The sequence below is a fragment of the Hipposideros armiger genome, unplaced genomic scaffold (genome assembly GCF_001890085.2).
Source record: "Hipposideros armiger isolate ML-2016 unplaced genomic scaffold, ASM189008v1 scaffold_109, whole genome shotgun sequence".
NCBI lineage: Eukaryota > Metazoa > Chordata > Mammalia > Chiroptera > Hipposideridae > Hipposideros > Hipposideros armiger.
In genome coordinates this window covers 897,497-917,269 of record NW_017731459.1, presented here as the reverse complement: position 1 = coordinate 917,269, position 19,773 = coordinate 897,497, and the positions used below count along the sequence as shown (strand labels likewise).

General features: G+C 44.4%; 1 protein-coding gene across 2 annotated transcripts in view; it reads left to right on the top strand.

Moving 5' to 3' along the window:
* Window positions 1–15,804, top strand: part of MLH1 (mutL homolog 1) — a 32,127-nt gene extending 16,323 nt beyond the window's left edge. For both annotated transcript variants that reach the window (XM_019647170.1, XM_019647171.1), the window contains exons 12-19: window positions 857–1,227; window positions 3,105–3,253; window positions 8,969–9,077; window positions 11,278–11,341; window positions 12,686–12,850; window positions 13,359–13,451; window positions 13,735–13,848; window positions 15,380–15,804. In XM_019647170.1, the coding sequence (XP_019502715.1) occupies window positions 857–1,227; window positions 3,105–3,253; window positions 8,969–9,077; window positions 11,278–11,341; window positions 12,686–12,850; window positions 13,359–13,451; window positions 13,735–13,848; window positions 15,380–15,547 (1,233 nt within the window). In that variant the 3' untranslated portion in view covers window positions 15,548–15,804. The remainder of the gene's footprint in view (window positions 1–856; window positions 1,228–3,104; window positions 3,254–8,968; window positions 9,078–11,277; window positions 11,342–12,685; window positions 12,851–13,358; window positions 13,452–13,734; window positions 13,849–15,379) is intronic.
* Window positions 15,805–19,773: the final 3,969 nt, after the last annotated feature.

Here is a 19,773-nt window from a genome sequence, read left to right as displayed (position 1 = left end):
CTTTCCTTATTAGTTTGTCATAGCTGGTAACAAAACGATATAATTTAATCAATTGTAGTTATTTTCCTTTTGAGGCTCAAGTTATCCCATCTTAGACCAATGGAAGCACCTTTAGACTGGTGGTGTTCTTGTCCTTTTGGCCCAGTTCCATTAGTTTTTGATCGTTTCTTTGTTTCTGGCATGACAAGATAGTGTAGGTTCACTTTCCCAGTCCAAGCCCTGAAATTGGCCACTTCTCTAAGGAGCTCTGATTTATTGTAGTGTGAATGGTATTTAGAGACTATAATCTGGGACCAGAGGGTCCTCATTGCTGTAGGGTGGTCATTGTTTCTAGGACAGAGCTAGGAAATATGTATATTGAAAAACCAACAGAGTGGTGGTTACTAGAAGCTGGGGGAGAGGAGAGAATGGTGAGTTTAGTGGGCACAGAGTTTCAGTTTGGGAGGATGAAAAAGTTCTGGAGATGGATGGTGATGGTTGTATAACAGTGTGAATGTGCTTAATGCCAAAGAAATGTACACTTAAAACTAGTCACATGGAAAATTTTAGATTATGTATATTTTAAAAAAAAAAAATAAAATCGTCTTAAGCAGCAAAACAAACCCCAAATTTGAAAACTTTATGCAAATATTTCCATTTCAAACCAATTCTAAGATTATAAAGATTTTGCTGAATTTTTAAATTTTATCTTTCTGTATCTTTAATTTTATACTTCAGGTTTGGACCAAAGTTACATAATAATTCCAGAATGATAACTATAGGTTCTAGCTTTTTCCTCCAATACTGCTCCATTTTGGGACCTGGACTTGTATACCTCATATTCTGCATCTTCCCGCTGTCTGCTTTTTTGACACAGACTTTACTGCCAAGTCTTGCTGGCCCCTCTGGGGAGGTGGTTAAATCCACAACGGGTGTGGCCCCGCCATCTGCTTCTGGAGGTGGCGACAAGGTCTATGCCCACCAGATGGTCCGCACAGATTCCCGGGAGCAGAAGCTTGATGCCTTCCTGCAGCCTGTGAGCCAGGCCCCGGCCAGTCAGCCCCAGGCCTTCGGAACAGTGGTTCCAGAGGACAGGACGGACACCTGCGGTGCCAAGCAGCAAGATGAGGAAATGCTTGAACTCCCAGCTCCAGCTGAAGTGGCTGCCGAGAATCAGAGTTTGGAAGGGGAGGTGACTTCAGAAACATCAGAGAAGAGAGGGCCCCCTTCCAGCACGGACAACCCCAGGTATGGCCTTTTGGGAAAAGTGCATCCTTTGTTCTTTAATAAAACTGCCCCTGACTTGGACTTCTTGTGAAGAGCTTGTATCTCACCTCTGCCTGACTCGCCCTTTGCCTCCGATGGGACAGGGCTGTGGCCTTGTCTACTGTCTACCTTTGACCATGTCACCCATCACAGTGACCTTTGAAATACCTTAAATGTCCATAATTCTAAGCATTAGTTAAAAACACATCAGAAAAAGAATCAGAAGATTTATCCTTCATTTATATGTATTATTTATTTTAGCTGAGCCATCCTGCCACCTGTTGGCAGCTCAGCTCGGGCTGGGAATCAAACAGGCAACTCTGTTGCTCAGAGCTCACACTCTTGAGCGAGCTCTTAACCAACTGAGCCACTCAGCCTGCCCTATCTTTCATTTTTAGTAATGAATTTTGGTAAAGCCTCAATAGCAAAGATGGCTAGACAGAGAAGCCTAAAATATCTGGAGGATTCTCTTTCATCCTCCTTTCACTCCTTCTAGGAAACGATACTTTCTCAATTCAAATTATGAAACTCTGAAGCACATGAGCTAGTAGTGGTGAGTGAGGGTAGAGAAAGCGGGCAGGAACAACAGCAATAATTACTGTCATTTCATTTGGGGCATTTCCAGTGTACAGTCTACAGCTTCTTGAAACACATCCCACTGAATTCCGCATGATAGGTATTTGTTATCTAATGTGTTCGGGTACCTGTACCTGGAGCTCACAGTGAAGTCTTGCGCCCAAGGCTGCACATCCGCTTGGAGGCTGACCACCGAAACCCTGACACTGATTGGCCATCGGAATGTGGATGAGTTACTTAACTCTAGTTTCCTCACTTCCGAGTCAGTCTAGTGAGACAACTCCTAAGGATTTTTTTCCCAGGGAATAATAAAGGATGCTAACATTTATTGAGCACCTACTCAATAAGTTGCATTTGCTCCACTATGTGCAATATGCTTTACAGACATTACCTCAATTCATGCCCTCAACAGCCCTGCTGGGAAGCATTACATTTCTGTTGATCGCTTGAGGAATTAACACCACAAGCTATATTTAACCACACATCAGTCAAATCTTTTAAAACCAGAATTCAGATTGTATCACTCCTCTGCTAAAAACCAGTGGCTTCCCATTGCACTTGGGATAAAAGCCCCCTGCCGTCCCTCCAGCCTACCACTCTCCCTGTCCCTCGTGGTGCTTTGGCCGCCCCGATCTTGTGGCTGACCTGAGCTCACTGAGCTGCTTACGCCACACTCACTGTGCCCTTGGCCGTGGAAGACTCTGGCTTCTTGTCACTCAGGTCCCAACTCAAATGTCACCTCTTCCCAGAGGCCTTTGTCCACTTGATCTCAGGTTCTCTCTCCCTTCTCCATCATTCTGTTACGTTACCTTGTTTTCTTCACAGCATTTGTTGCTACTTAAAATGGTCTTTTCTGTTGCCCTTTGACTCCGCCACTAGAAAGTCAGCGTCGCGAGGGCAGGCAGCGTGGCTGTCTGGTTTGTGGCTGTGTGCGCTGGGCATTGTAACAGTGTCTGAGGGACAGGTAGATGGAGGACTGAAGGAAGGAGATTGGCAAGGTCAGCCCACTTGCTCACGGCCCTGCAGCCCCACGGGGCTGAGCTGGACTCTCAAGCCCCATGGGCAGCGGCCGGCTGCCGGGCTCTGAGGGCTGTCAGATGAGCAGTGTGCTGGAGAGCAGACTGATCTTGCTGGCTGTCCACCAGCACAGGGGTCCCTCCCAGATGTGCAGAGCCAGCAAGAGCAGCTGCTCCCTTCTCCAAAATGCAACACCGAATTTGGCTGAACCAAAAACAAATGAAAAAGAGCAGTGGTGATCTGCCAGTTCCTTATCTTCATTGCAGAAAGAGACATCGGGAAGTCTCCGACGTGGAAATGGAGGAAGATGAGTCCCGAAAGGAAATGACAGCCGCTTGTACCCCCCGAAGAAGAATCATTAACCTCACCAGTGTTCTGAGTCTCCAGGAAGAAATTAACGAGCGAGGACATGAGAGTACGTAAGTGCCCAGGTCTGTCAGGGACTCCGAGGGCCGGAACTGCTAGTGCCCAGTTTCGGGAAATGCAGAGAGTATTTGGGTTAGGATGGCAGCTGCAGTGTGCTGAGCAAACCCCTCTTCCTTTACGGGCCCACAGCAGCAGCGGTTTAAGCAATTTTCAACTGGGAGAGAAGGGAAAAATAGTCTGGTTTTAATCAGAATTAATTGGTATTCTCGTTAAACAAGAGGAGTCAAAGTAAAGCAGTCATTTAAATAACCTTCAGTTTGTTTCTTTGCTTAATGCAGTGTAATCAGCAAAATTCTCATCCTTGGCCTGACTGGGTGAGCTGTTGCTGAAAGTGCACAGGATTTGGAAGGCCCTGGGTTCATATCCCGGCACTTCTGCTTCTGCTGTGTGACCTTAGACTCGTGACTTAACCTTTCTGTGCCTCCGTTTTTCCTCATCTGTAAAATTAGATTAATTTTACCCTTGAAGATTATTGTGCTGATTAGAGATAGACACTTGTTACAGAGTAAGGAATCAGTAGATAATTTTTATACCCTGAAAACAAAGTAAAAATCATTATCATCTTCCTCAGAAACAGCTTTTCAGAGTTCCTGAGTGGAGTGGAGAACTCCATTTTGGTTCCCGTTTCTTCTAAACTAACTCTATGGTTTTAGGAATTGAAAGGGTTAGTCGCCTCACCCTTTGATGAGCTGACCCAGGGATGAGCTGACCCAGGGACTGGGATGGAGAACAGCCACTTGTCCCTAACAACACTCCTGACCCCACTTGAGTCAGTCATGTCCGAGTGCGGGCATCACTGCTCCAGGCTCCGCAGGGCAGCTCTGCACGTGAGTCCACACAAGTTAGCCATGGTGTTCCCAGTTTTCATCTATAACGCATTTCTCGATTAAAATAGTGAAATTTCAACACTGCTATGAAATGTGTCTTAAAATAGGACAACCTGGATTAACTTTAAAAGGAAACGAGGGGCTGAGGAGCAGTTTAGTGCCTTTCTCACTAATCCTGAACCTTCTGAAACAGCTGCTCTGACCCAGAGGCCTTTCCCGTTTCTCTCTCAGTCAGCACTTGTTTGAACTCATTCGGGAAGGCCTCAATTTGCCTTTCCCTGTTCATTCTCTCTTTTCTTAGCACTTTGGGCCTTTGTCTGCGTGTCGGGGACATGTAGGGAGTGTCTCCCCTTGGGAAGGGTAAAAACTTCCTGTGACTAAGGTCTTGCCGGTTGTGGAAGTAGCTGCCAGTTGGCCTCTGACTTTTGTTTCCATGAGGATTTGTTCCGGTTGCTCTTTCCCTTTGTGTGTGGCTTCCAAGCTGGTAGCTTTTAAAACCATTTAAAAGAAAATAAGAAAGGTGGGCTGTTACTTGATTTACTCAGCAGTCTTCCTCACGGTAGTTTTAATGGGCAGACTCCCTCAGATTTGGAGTTTACTCAGTTTTCTTTAAGGGCTTGTAGCCCTCATGCAAAGCAGTCTATTTAAAGTTATAATTTCAATACACTTCTGAATAGGTGCAAACTATTTTCAGTGCAATATAAAAATAACCTGCGTCAAGGTTGATCAGGTTTGGCGTCCATGGCTGAGGCTGAGACGATGAATCTAAATGTTCTAAAACTGTATATTCATACCGTTATCTCATTTAGTTCTAGAGTAGTCTCGTAAAGGGAGAAAAAGCAGATGCTGTTACCTGTGTTTTAAAGATGAGGAAATGGAATGGAAGGTGGAGGAGAGGACAGATGAGTTGGAACCTCCCAGGTCCTTGCCTGTTGAGGGGGGTGGTTACTGGCATGGGCTGCACGCAGGGAGGCAGCCCAGTATTTATATAGATGCAAAACCACATCAGCGGGCTGTGCAGGACAGGCACACCCTGTGACTCCGACGCCTGAGACTGAGGCTGGCGTTTTCAGACACGCTGGCGTAGGGTCTTCCAGAGGGAATAGCCGTCTGTGATGCGGACTGGAGTGAGCGCTTCCTTTGGACCCAGATGAACTCTGCTGAAGCTCCTGCCAGCTACACTGTTCCTTAGCGCGTTGGAAATTTGTTCACCTTTTTGGGGCACCGTTTTCCTACTCTGTAAAATTATGCTACTACGACAGCCCTTGCTGGGCTTTGTGATGGACACCTAAGATACCGGGTGCGAGCCTTATAAGCTCCAGGCCCCTGGGACCCAAGGCGTGCTTTGTGAACTCAGAGGTGTGGTTCGGCTTTGAAGCAGAGGACTGTGTTCATTTTGCTGCTGGCAGAATGGCAGGGCAAGGCCCACAGACTTCTAGTGCTGCAGGGATCTTTAGGGGAGGCATGAAATATAGGTGCTTGGAGTTCTGATCAGAGGCCTTGAAGAGTCAATGTTCTCCTAGCCGGTATTCTTGGTTCATTTTCTGCGGGGCTGGAAGCCCTGTGCTGGGTAGCAGCTGCCCCCGCCCCTACCCCTGCCCCCGCAGGTTCGGCCGCTCTTCAGTAGCTGGAGATGCGGCAGAGAGTTCCATGACAAATCGATGGAAAAATCTCTGACCCTTCTTAGTGGATTACACTGCTTCTCTTTCCTCCAGTGCCTCATTATTCAAGATTATTTGATGTTCTCCAGCTTTTAAAGTCATTTTCCGCCTACACAGAACATCCTGCAGAAACATTGAGTTTCCAGTGGGAACAGAGGGGAACACTTATTCTAAGACTGAAGAAAATAAGCTTCTTATGGGGGGAGCAGGGACTGTTGCAGAACTTATGTAACGATGAGAATTCACTGCCCAAGCTTTAAAAAAAGTATAGTAAAAACGTGACGTGTAGGTTATTGCCGTCCCCAAGCCCCTTCCCCGGTTGTGTCTAGCCCCTCGTCCCCCAGCCCCCGTTACGGTGGTCGTGTTTTTACTTCTCTCATCAAAGTAAAATACACACACACACACACACACACACACACATTAGTAAACGTAAATCATATTTATAAAGTACGTGCAGGACCTACAGAAGGAAACGAAGGACACTGGCTTAAAGAAACTGCACCGCCATCACCTTTGAAGCTCTTATGTCCTGTTGCCTATCTCATCCCCTTCTCTTCTCCCTAAGGGGTAACTAGACCCTACATTTTGTGATTATTGTTTCCTTCCTTTTTATTATAGGTTAGACACCCACATTTGTAGCCCTAAAAAACTTATTGTTTAGTCTTACAAGTTTTAAATTTTACATAAATGGAATTATACTGTATTTTTCTGAGATATATATATATATTCCTAAAATGCATCCGTCTCTTCTGTGTGATAGACTCCACTTCATGTTTGTTCATTCATTCTGCTGTTGAGGGACGTTTGGAGGACTCCCGGCTTCATCCCTGCCTCTCCCAGCCCCCCAGTTTCCCACCAGTGGCTGGAACAAGAGCTTGGCCCGCGGCTGGGAAGCTGTGCCACAGGGCACACCCTTAGGAGAGTTACTTTGGGTCATAGAACGGCAGTGTTTTCCAAAGGGGTCAGATACATACATGTACTGTCCGACCAACAATGTGAAGTGGTTGCATTTGCTGCACTTTTTCTCTAGTGTTTGGTATTGTCAGACTTTTTACCGATTTGCTGTTTGTGAAATGGTATCTGATGGTGGTTTTCATTTGCGTTTCTCTGGTTAATGATGAAGTTGCGTAGGTGTATTTCCTTTAATGTTAAGTGCTTGTTCAGGTTTTTTGCCTATTTTTTTTCTGTTGGGTTTTTGGTTTTTTTCTAACTGATTTTAGGAGTTCCTTATATATTCAGGTGCATGGGAATATCTTACCCCAGTTTAGAGATCATCTGGCATTTTCTTCTTTTTTTTATAAACACTTGTTTTATGAACAGAAATTCTTAGATTTAATGTAGGCAGATTTTATGAATTGTTCTTTATAGGCTGGCTCTCATCTTATTTAGGAAATTCTTCTAACTCTACGACAATTCAATATATGCTCTTTCATTGTCTCCTAAAATGCTTACTTAAATCTCTATTCCCCCTGGAATTTATCTATGGTATATGGCGTTAGAGTCACAATTTTCATGTGAGTATCTACCTGTTCCATAATATAATACACTGTCAGTTTGTTTGGATTTAGCACACGTTATTTGCCCATAAGTCCTTTCCTTCTGACCTTTCATGATCTGCCCTAAGCACATTGGGGCTTGGGTGGCAAACTGAGTTTTGCTTTGTCATCCTTACTTTGAAAAGGTTTTGGTTGGGTTTAATGTCAGATTTTTCCTTGAAGGTGTTATTCTGTCATTTTTTGGCTTCTACTCCTGCTATTGAAAGCTCAACTTTCAGTCTTATAGTTTATTTTTTATGGGTAATCTCTCTTTTGTCTCTGAGTGCTTTTAAGATCTCTTTTCTTTTCTTTTTTTAAGAAATTTTATTGGGGAACAGTGTGTTTTTCCAGGACCCAGCAGCTCCAAGTCAAGTAGTTGTTTCAATCTAGTTGTGGAGGGCGCAGCTCCTTGGCCTATGTGGGGATCGAACCGGCAACCTTGGTGTTATGAGCCTGCGCTCTACCCACCTGAGCTACCCGGCCACCCCAAGATCTCTTTTCTTTAGTTTCCTACAATACCTGTGTGTGTCAGGTATGGATTTTGTTGGGCTTTGAAGAGCTGAGGCTCGGTGTCTTTCAGCACTTCTGTATCTATCTCTTTGTCTCTCTGTGCTGCATTCTGGATAATTTCCTTACGTCCACCTTCCACTTACGATAATTACCTCGCCAACTTTGTCTATTCTGTTGTTAAGTCTATCTTGATTTTTAATTTCAGTTGTTATATTTTTTAGAGGTTTCATTTGGTTCTTTTGGAAATCTTGATCATTTTTGATAGGCTCCTGTTACTTGTTGTTTTAATACCTCTTAAACATACTGAACATACTTTATCTTCTTTGCTGATATCGGCAGTCTCTGAAACCTTTGCAGAAACCTGTGCTTTCTTCTACATTCGAATTCTTGGTGCCTGGTTTCTTTGTGTGTTTTGTGATTTTTGACTGCTTGTTCCTGGTACTTTGTGAGGAATTATTGGAAGCCTGGATTGAAGATTAATTTCTCCAGAGAATTTGCATTTGATTCTGTCTGGAACCTGGAAGAACAGTCAGCCCTGTAATCAGTTTAGACTAAAATCTGCACTTAGGGTTTCTAGGCAGCTGCTTAGTGTGAGTCCTGGCGGCAAAAGCATGTGAGGACCAGCTATGGTTACAGATTGTCAGGGAGGTCATTTCTTCTTTGCTCCCAACACTGAGGCCGGAGGCCGGTGGGCACTGACCTTGGGGGTGGGGTGGGGCATGGGACATGTTAGTTCTTTCCCTTCACGGAGGGTGCAGCCCTTGGGGTCTCAGCTTCTTGTGTTGGGGAAGTGGTCTCCTGTTCAGAGTCCCCATTTCAAACCATTTGTAGGCTTCTGTCTATTTCTGCACACCTGAGAGCCTGCAGAAACTAAAGGTCATGGACCTGAGGTTCCTCTGGCACCTTTGGAAAAGCTGGCGTCAGAGCTCATTACCTCTCTGGCTTCCTACTTTGTCTTAGATTGTGGACTTGGAGTATTTCTGAATCTGCTGGCAATTCCTTGCTGCATTATGAAAGATTAGTTATGCTTTATTCCTCATTTGTTTTCCTTAAGAGGTCCGTTCGGGCATCTTTGCTTGTTTGTTGTCTCTAGCTGTGGTGCTTGGTGCTTTGGGCTGCAGAGAGGTGTTGGTGGGACGCCATCACTTACTTACCTGTGTTTGTTTTCCAGCTCTGCGGGAGATGCTGCATAACCACTCCTTTGTGGGCTGTGTGAATCCGCAGTGGGCCTTGGCTCAGCACCAGACCAAGTTATACCTGCTCAATACCACCAAGCTTAGGTAAGTCAGTGAGTGCATGAACAGAGCAGGGCTCCTAGACGAATGGTCCTGGAGGCACAGGCCCAAACCCAGGAGAGCAGCCCGCCGCAGCTGGAAAGGGCCCAGGCTTCGGAGGTCCAGGCTCAGCCATTTACCTTTGATGTGACCATGGACAAGCTTCTTTTCAAAACTGTTTCAGATTACTCATCTGTGAATTGGGATAAACATGCAGGGTTTTGTGAGGATAAGAAATAACATGAGAAGCCTATTCTCAGTGAATGTTGGCTGCTGTGAGCCAGGTGTTGAGGGCTTAGTGCTCGTAGAGAATTCCAGCATCTGCTGTGTGCAGCGGGCTCCTGTGGGGATGCAGGAGAACGAGGTCCGGATGCCTCCTTTCCTCCTGCTTGGGACAGAGCGAAGGCTCACTCCAGCCACCAGACAAGCCAGCGGGGCTGATGAGCCCAGGAAGGGTGAGCCCAGCAGTGCCGGTTCTGTTGTTTCCAGGGACCTTGGTGGAGGAGCTCCTGTTGAGTCAAGAACCACTGTTAAATATGTTCTCGAGTCGGTAGTGCAGACAGGAGGGTGCCGCCACCTTCCATCTGCTTGTCCCCACTAAGCGCTGCTGCGGCCTCACACTGCGGTTTGGTCCTGTGATTCGGGCAGCCACTGTTGCTTGCAGTTGGCACACGAAAGAAAAACCTGTTTGCTCTCCCAGCCCTAGAAACTGCCTGGTCCCGCAGCTTCCTGTCAGCACACATACCCTCTTGGATATTTGCAGCTCCTTCCTCCTGGGCTTGGAAACCCTTTCGGTGCAGCTCGGTTCAGAGTCCATTGTCTTTGAGAATCCTTAGGCTTCCACAGTGAGCTGACTCCTTTCTTTTCCAGCATATCTAAGTGCATGATTTCCAAGGCTCTAAATCACAGCTGGACCAGGTTCTTTCATTTCAGATGTGAATCCAGGCCACTCTCAGAATTTCAGCTATTTTATATTAATAAATGTGAATGGTTTTCCGGCGAGAAGGTAAACACAGGGAGAGAACCAGGTTCTGAGGGCAGTATCTAGTGCCACTTCCTTATGACCTGGGACAAGCCACTTACTCACTGGGAGCCTCAGTTTGCCCACTGTGATGCAGGCACAGCAGATGCTTCGTCTCCTCTGGTAAAACGAAAAGAAGTCTTTAAATAAGACCTATATGGTTCAGATTGCTAAAGAATTATAAACTACCATTTATTTTAATTCTGTATTTTTGTAAGTAGTTCAGTATATTGTATACTTCACAGCTTTTTTTTTTATGGGATGTGATTTTATTTTTTAATTACAGTTGACAGTATTATTTTATATTAGTTTCAGGTGTACAGCATAGTGGTTAGACATATATGTAATTTATGAAGGGCTCCCCCAATAAGTGTAGTACCCACCTGGCACCATACATAGTTACTACAATATTATTGACTATAGTCCCTATGCTTTACTTTACATCCCCATGGCTATTTCATAACTACCAATTTGGACTTCTTAATCCCGTCACCTTTTTCTCCCAACCCTCCAATCCCCCTCCCATCTGGCAACCATCAATTTGTTCTCTGTATCTGTGAGCCTATTTCTGTTTTGTTTGTTCATTCATTTTATTTTTAGATTCCACATACAAGTGAATTTGTACCATATTTGTCTTTCTCTGACTTATTTCACTCAGCATAATACCCTCTAGGTCCCTCCATGTTGTCACAACTTCACAGCTGCTTTTGAAATGTTGTCTGTGCCTCATCCTAAGCCATATACCAGCACAGGCTAATTCTGCGTTATGTCCACTCCTGATTATGTAGAAAGCCTCCCTGCACTCTGTACATTCCATATCATTTTGAATGGTGAGTTATAAAAAATACGGTGTATGGGATTCTTTGTAAGTGGGAATAAGGCGAGCAAACTAAAACTCCTTCAGTTTGACTAGAGGTGCTTTGCTTCCATAGCACCAGAGTGTGGGTGAGAACAAGCCAGACTTGCTCTTAGTGCTTGAAGCCCTGGCGGCAGCACACGCTGGAATCCCAGCTCTTTGGAGGAAAAGATCTTGGTAGACAGACTGCAAAAAAGCTTCCACGGCAAGGCAGAACCATCTCTGTGTCCCATCCAGTGTCAGGGGTTAGTTCTTCCTTTTGTCCCTATAGCTTGGCTCTCAAGCATGGATTCAACATTTCCCTAAAGTGACTTCATTTTTATTTTCAGTGAAGAACTGTTCTACCAGATACTCATTTATGATTTTGCCAACTTTGGTGTTCTGAGGTTGTCGGTAAGTTTATTTTCCACTTCTTGTTTCTGAAACTTCAACAACTGGTTATTTCTGAAATTAAAGCTTTACCCTAATATTTGTAATATATTAAATTTTTCTAAATATGCTTAGGATAGTTTCTGTATTATATGATTTACATATGGAGGTATCTTTAATTATAATAGTTTTATAAAAAGCAGAACTGTCATTTGATAGCCAACTTAATGTTTATTATTATTATGGAAATTAATTTATCTACTTAAGAAAACTTGTAAAGAGATAAAAATAGAAATAAGTGTTCTCTAAAGCCCATGACTTAAACACAACCCCAGCCAACAATTTTAGTCCATTTCTTCTAAGACTTTTTCATTGCCTAATTTTAATTTAGAGTTAAAATCATACTACATATCTGTGTAGTTTCATATCTTCTTTTTACATGTGATATACGCCATAAAAAAGTCATGTGGGATTTTTATTGGGATTGTGTTAAATCTATAGATCAATTTGGGAAGAAAGTCTTTTGTTAGATTTATCCCTTAATGTTTCACATTTTTTTATGCTATTGTAAATGGCATTTAAAAAACATTTCCAATTGTTTGTTGCAAGTATGTAGAAATACAAGTATTTTTGTACATTGATCAAGTATCTTGCAACCTTGTTAAACTCACTCATTAGTTCCAGTAAGTTAAGATTCCATCAGAGTTTCTACATAGATCACAGCATCTGAATAAAGACAGTTTTATTTCTTCCTCTCTGGTCTGGATGTCTTTTCTTTCTTTCTCTTGCCTGATTGCACTGGCTAGAACCTTCGTACAATGTTAAATAGAAGTGGTGAGAACAGAAACCCTTGTCTTGTTCCTGATCTAGGGGGAAAGCATTCAGCCTTTGACCATTAACTATGCTTTCTGTTGTATGTAGATTTTTTGTAGATGCTCCTTATGAAGTTGAGGAAGTTTAATATACGATTTACCTAAAATGTCATTTGCTTTAACTTATTCATCCTCCCCCTCGTTTTAGTTATGGGTAAGGCAGTAGAAAGAAATGAATGATCTTGATCTGCCTAGTGATTTTCTGGAAATAAGTGGAATCTTTAAAGCTCCACAAAAGGAGAATACCTCCTCACAGCCTCACCTTTCCCACCTGCTCAGCAGGCTGTTTATCTGTCACAGCCTCTGCTGAAATGGCCATTGCTGAGGAGGAAGAGGTTTTGTTGTTTTCTTAGGGAATGCGTGTTAGATTTGTGGGTTCTCACCTCCTGTTGGGACCATGTTTTGTGGCTCTTCTGATAGTGGTTTTGAGGGAAAATTCAGGCTGCTTTGGATGCACTGTTAACACTTGCTCTTTAATGTTCTTGCTCCTTTCCAGGAGCCAGCACCACTCTTTGACCTCGCCATGCTCGCTTTGGATAGTCCCGAGAGTGGCTGGACCGAGGAAGATGGTCCCAAAGAAGGACTTGCCGAGTACATTGTTGAGTTTCTAAAAAAGAAGACTGAGATGCTTGCAGACTATTTCTCTCTGGAAATCGACGAGGTGTGTGGCAGCCATTTTTACGCCTCTGTTGTATTCTTCAGTCAAGTTGTGTAGCTGGTCTAAGATCAGGAGACTCGGCATTTGCATTTCTAGGCTACACTACAGTTTTATCATCCATTCGTGTCCTTTCCTGTTCCCAGGGTGAAAGACTGACACAAGGGAGAGCGAAATCCCTTAGTCCCTGCAAGCCAGTGAATGAGTTTATGCTGCACCACTGCTTCTGTTTCTTCCTCTTACCCCTTGACTTTGGGGCTTTCCTTCTCAATAAGATCATTGGTTGGTGAGCAGATCAAAGAAAAGGTTGTTCTGCTACATGTCGGGACAGAAAGCTCTTTTAAGTGCTTAGCTCTCCTGCCCCCATTCCCTGCCCAGTCAAGCACCTGGTCACCAGAATGACACATATGAGGACAAGACCTGGAGGAAGCTCTGGGGAAATGGAATGTGTTTAAATTAAACTGTAGTAGCATTATCTCTTGTCCCCCGTCCTGGCCTTTTTTCCCACAAACAGGAAGGGAACCTGATTGGATTACCCCTTCTGATCGACAACTATGTGCCCCCATTAGAGGGTCTGCCGATCTTCATTCTTCGACTAGCCACTGAGGCAAGTGATCAAACTAATACTAAGTATGTGGGTATGTGGGTGTGTGCTAGGGGGAGGGTACAGGCTCCCACCTTTGTTTGGAGTGATAAAATGAAAAAGGTAAAATGCTAAAGGCCCCGTTGCACCCCTATCTACCCTTCAGTGATATTCAGCAGTTCCAATTTACAGCTTTAATGCCTAGAAGTTCACAGTTAGTTTTAAAGTCATCTGTGATCTTCACTTAGAAATAAAGTGTGTTTAAAGCACATGCCTGTGTTGAGATATTGAATTCTCTTTGGACCAGGTGAACTGGGATGAAGAAAAAGAATGTTTTGAAAGCCTCAGTAAAGAATGTGCTATGTTTTACTCCATCCGGAAGCAGTACATATCTGAGGAGTCGACCCTCTCAGGCCAGCAGGTACCGTGGTGATGCACGTTGGCACCCCAGGACTGGGATGGGCCTTCCCACAACCATTAGATGAAACTTGCTCATCTCTAAATTCCTAGGATTTCATTGCACATAAGGTTTAAACACAATGGTCAGCTTTTATGCATGATTTTTATTTTCCTCTGCTGGAGGGACCTCCAGAGTAGAGTGATCTCACTGTCAAATGTAAAAACACAAGCCATCAGTGAGAGATGGGAGGTTGCGTTTAGACTGTCCAGGGCAGCGGTTCTCAACCTGTGGGTCGCGACCCCTTTGGGGGTTGAACGACCCTTTCACAGGGGTCGCCTAAGACCATCGGAAAACAAAAAGACATTTACATTACGATTCATAACAGTAGCAAAATTACAGTTATAGAGTAGCAACGAAAATAATTTTATGGTTGGGGGTCACCACAACATGAGGAACTGTATTCAGGGGTCGCGGCATTAGGAAGGTTGAGAACCGCTGGTCCAGGGCTAATAGGTCCGTGTCTCCCAATGTTGTTCCTTAAGTGTAGCCACAGGCTTCAGATGTTGGGCTGGTCTCCCCAGGCTCTTTCGGCTTCTGCCTTAGTTTACATCCGAGCACTGCTTTGCGAGGAGAACAAGCCTGTACTGAGAGATCCCCCTCTTCTTACGGAAGATCAGCTTGACACAAAAAGGGCCTAGGTTCCTCGTGTTTCCATGTCACTTTTTCCAATTAGATGACAGTGCTTTTTGATCAACTATTTGGGAGGGTTTCGTTGGGTGGAGACGTTGGGGATCAAAATAGTCTTAAGAATCAAAGGGTTAGCAACTTTCCATACAGAAGTATCCTTGGTGAGTATTTATAGTCGTCCTCTGAGGTGAAGTGATATGCTCCAGTTTCATAGGAAACTAAGGGACAGTTGGTATATACTCAAGGGTCCCCAGAGCTTGTACGTGTTGGAGCAGATTCAGTCCTAAGTCCTATTGGCCAAAGCCCCTAGGGAATGTCTCATTCCAGTGGAGGAAGCTCAAACTGCTGAGCATCTCATTTGATTGGAACCATTTACTTCAAGGAAAGGATGAATGAGAAAGAACAGTTTTTTGTACCTGAGACAGCGAAGGCTCAGCTGTAGGAGAGGAAGGGTGGAACACATCAATCCTCATTATTTTTCATTTCTTGCCTGTGGCGCTTTTTGGAAAACAGTTACATTAAGATCCCCAACTTTAGCAATGAATTAGAAATTTACTTCCTACTATTGCTATCCAAACATCATAGTCAAGATCAGACATTATGTTAGATCCTGCCACAGTAAACACATTCTCCCTGAATGGAAACGGAGGTTCTAGGGAAGAAAGTATCATGACAGCCATGGCTTCTTTTCCCCCATCGCATCTTATGGTGAGGCCTATAGGATCCCTGTGAGGCTGGCCTAGAGGATGCTTCACAAGCGTTAGGTAACACAGCCCGTTCTAAGCTACTGACACTTCCCCGGCCCAGTGCACGTCCGCCAGGAAGCCAGTGTATGTTGGGATGACCTCAAACATGTCTTTTCCAGAGTGAAGTGCCTGGCCCCGCTCCAAACCCCTGGAAGTGGACTGTGGAACACATTATCTACAAAGCCTTCCGCTCACACCTTCTGCCTCCTAAACATTTCACAGAAGATGGAAACATCCTGCAGCTTGCTAACCTGCCCGACCTATACAAAGTCTTTGAGAGGTGTTAACTATGGTCGTTTATGGACTCTGGGCGTGTGTTGTTCTTCCCTTGTATCCTGATGTTGTAGGTCTTAAGGTTGAAGACTCACATTTGCCTTCTAACTAGTAGCTCTCCATATGCATGGTGGATTGACTATAAATAGTCAGATGTGTCCTAACATGAATGGCTATTTAATTTCATTATACCTGATTGTGTTGAAGAATCCCAAAAGTACTCTGAAAGCCCCCTGGGCATCTAATAAAAATTCTAAAAACTCCTCTCTAAGATTTCATAGATCATACTCTAATTTAATTCTTATTGTATTCTGGTAAATTTCTAATATCAGGTGATATTAGTTCAGGTGCCTTTTAAGAGGTCCTGGGCCAGCTGAGTGGCACGTTGATTAAGAGCTGGCTTGGGACGCCAGCTCTGAGCAGCAGGGCCCCAGTTGGGATCCCATATGAGGGCCAGTGACACTATGCCCCCTACAGCTAAGATGGTGAACAACAGCTTGACCTGGAGCTGGGCTGCCATGAGTCACCGGTGATGGTGTAGGCTGCAGCGGGGCTGCTGTAAGCTACCATGAGTGGCTGGCAGCCGGCATGAGCGGCCATCCAATGATCGGCAACCATCTGCCTCACCCAGGAAGAGCGCAATAATCACAATACCAACATGGGCCAGTGAAGCGATGTCCTCCACAACTAGATTGAAGAACCAAAGGACAACAACTTGTCTGTTCCCTTTCCCCGATTCCCTAACACTGTTCCCCTTACCCAATTCCCCAATAAAATCTTTAAAAATATAATAAAAAAATAAGAGGTCCTGAACATATAAGAGGCTCTGATGACAATGCTTAAGGAGAAAACTGAATTGATAAGCTGTTAGTACCAAAGAGTAACTAATTTATTCTTTATTTTAAAAAAAGACTTGAGAAAATAGTCCTTACCCAGTCTATAGCTAGTGTGAGTTTTTAAGGTAGCCCACTTTGTTAATGGCTGACTACTACCACCTTAAGATAAAGGAAGTTCTGGGTATTCTTGTTTGAATGATGATTTAAAAAAATACAAAATTAAACTATAAGTGCCATGAAATCAGCTATTTTAATATTAGCCCGCATTAAAAGAAATGTGCAGTCAGCACTGGAGGAAGAATGCCTATAGTTTGGAGGTCAAATACAGATTATAAGACTCAGTGAAGAAAATTCTGTTGGAAGGAACAGAAAACTATTTGATGAAGAAGTGAAGCCATTCCATGTGGAAAAGGCTGGGGCGACAGATAGAGACACATATTTCTTGTGCCACATAAGGGACAAGGTTAGGTTCCAACACTTAGAGAACTTCCAAAAAATAGAGATCCAAGATGGCGGAGTAGATAAACACTGTGCCTGCATCCATCCGTGAACACATTAAAATTACAACCAAATTACAGAACAATCAACCTGGAGAACCATCTGAAGTCTAGTCAAACAGAAGTCTTAAGTAAAAACGTAAAGAAGCCATGTAGGGACTGACAGGAGGGGCAGAAAAGCAGAACGGGCCCCAAACCTGTTTGGCGGTTGAGTATCAGGAGGTGTATACAGCTCTGGAGGAGCGAGTAACGCCAGCCCTTCACACCAGACTCCCCAGCCCGGAGTCCTGGTGCTGGGAAGAGGAGCCCCCACAATATCTGGCTGTGAAAAACGGGATTCTGACCATCCAGGTGGGACAGAAGGCTGCGGGAAACCCAGATGTCCTCTTGACCCGCACAGACTCACAGGCACTCACCTTGGGCTCCAGCGCAGGGACAGTGACTCGGCCTCAGAGACATATGGGGAGCAGACAGGTGTGTGACTTTGGGGGGAGAACTGGAGGACAGTTGGCAATTTCGTGGTGAGGGGGTCCTCCCAAGCAGCCAGCAGGTGGGTGCCATCTTTCCAATGTTAGGCCCACACCCTATGTTTACGGCCAAATCTGAATCAGATTGGCCTGGTGAGCTCTGCTGCTCTGCCCTGCTGACTCAGCTGGGACCCTGCCCCACCCAATTTGATCACAGGTGCAAGCACTTTCTCCACAAGCAGCCAGCCCTTCCCACATTGCACTCTTTCTTGGAAAACTATTGGAGACCACGGGCCCCTGGCGGGCACCAACTGACCTTGGTGCACTCTGAGACTTTTGCTGAGTAGCTCCAGGCTCAGCACTGGGACCAAACCAGAGTCTACGTTAACCTGGTGACCACAGCCCTTCACACTCGAGTGACTCCCTAAGACCCTGCCTCACTCAACTCATGTACTGCATGAGGTTTTACCAGTGGCTGAACCTTAAGGAAACTGGCAGGTGGCAGTAGGCCTCCAGGTGTCCTAGCATTTGTTGAGTTACCCCCCAAGCCTCATACTGGTGTCAGCTGTCCTCGATTCACAGCGTGACCTCTCCCATGTGCCTCTAGGTTTAGCACAGGCACAGAACAACTGCGGATCATTTTGTAGCTCCTACCAGGTAGTCCCTGGCTGGTTACAGGCAGTGGCTGACCTGGGCCTGCACTGGAGCCCCTCCCAAGAGGCCCAGAACCAACATACTTGGAGGTGGGCTTCAGGCAACCGCAGAACACCACCCAATTAGCCCTACAAAGAGTGGTCCAAACAGGCATTAGAGCTGGCTGGGGCGAATCCTGCTTTGTGGAATAAGCCCCCGCACAGCAGCCCATAAGCTGTGGACGTGGCCAAACCCCACAGCTAATCAGCTTGAGGGTCAATTCCATCCACCAATGTGCCAATAGCAATCAAGGCTTAGCTATAATAGGAGAGCACACACAACCCCACACAAGGGACAGTCCTAGAGCACCTGGAGTAGGTCACCAGGGAGACTGTGCCACTGGGCCCCACAGGACACCTTCTATAAAAGACCACCCAGCCAAGACTGGGAGACATAGCAGATCTACCTAATGCATGGAAACAAACACAGGCAGCCAAAATAAGAAAACAAAGAAATGCGTCACAAATGATAGAACAGGAGAAAACGCCAGAAAAAGAACTCAATGAAATGGAGGCAAGCAACCTACCAGATATAGAGTTAAAAAAAAATGGTTATAAGGATGCTCAAGGAACTTAGAACTTTAACAAGGAGATAGCAAGCATAAAAAGGACATAGAAACCATAAAAACGAACCGAACAGAAGTGAAGAACACAATAACTGAAATGAAGAATGCACTGGAAGGAATCACCAGCAGAGTAGATGATGCAGAGGATCGAATCAGCAATTTGGAAGACAAGGTAGCATAATAACCCAATTGGAACAGCAAAAAGAAACGAATCCAAATAATGAGGATAATTTAAGAGACCTCTGGGACAGCATCAAACATAACAACATTCACATCATAGGGGTACCTGAAGAAGAGAGAAAGCAAGGGATTGAGAACCGATTTGAAGAAATAATGACTGAAAACTTTTCTAACCTAGGGAAGAAAATAGACATACAAATCCAGGAAGTGCAGAGTCCCAAACAGGATGAACCCAAACAGGCTCACACCAAGACACATTAGAATTAGAATGGCAAAAGTTAAAGACCAAGAAAGAATCCTAAAAGCAGCAAGAGAAAGGCAACTAGTAACTTATAAGGGAGCTCCCATAAAATTGTTAGCTGATATCTGAACAGAAACTTTGCAGGCCAGAAAAGAATGGCAGGAAATTTCAACGTGATGAAAAGCAAGGACCTACAAGCAAGGTTACCCAGCAAGGCTATCATTTAGAATCGAAGGACAGATAAAGAGCTTCCCAGACAAGAAAAAGATAAAGGAGTTCATCACCCCCAAACCAGTATTAAAAGGAATGTTAGAGGGACTTAAGATGGAAAAAAAAAATCAAAATTATGAAAAAATGGTAATAACTACATTATCAACAATTACTTTCAATGTAAATGGATTAAATATTCCAATGAGAATACACAGGAGGGCTGAATGGATAAAACAAAACTCTTACCTATGCTGCCTACAAGAGACTCACTTCAGATTGACACACACAGACAGAAAGTAAAGGGATGGAAAAAGTTATTTCATGAAAATGGAAATGAATGAAAAAAAAAAAAAAAGCTGGGGTAGCAATACTCACCAGACAAAACAGACTTTAAAGCAAAGGCAATAAGAGACAATGAAAGACCCCATAATCCCACTTCATAGTATTTATCTAAAGAAACCCAAAACGCTACTTCGAGGGGACGTGTGCATCCCTATGTTCATTGCAGCATTGTTTATAATGGCCAAGATGTAGAGGCAGCCTGGGTGTCT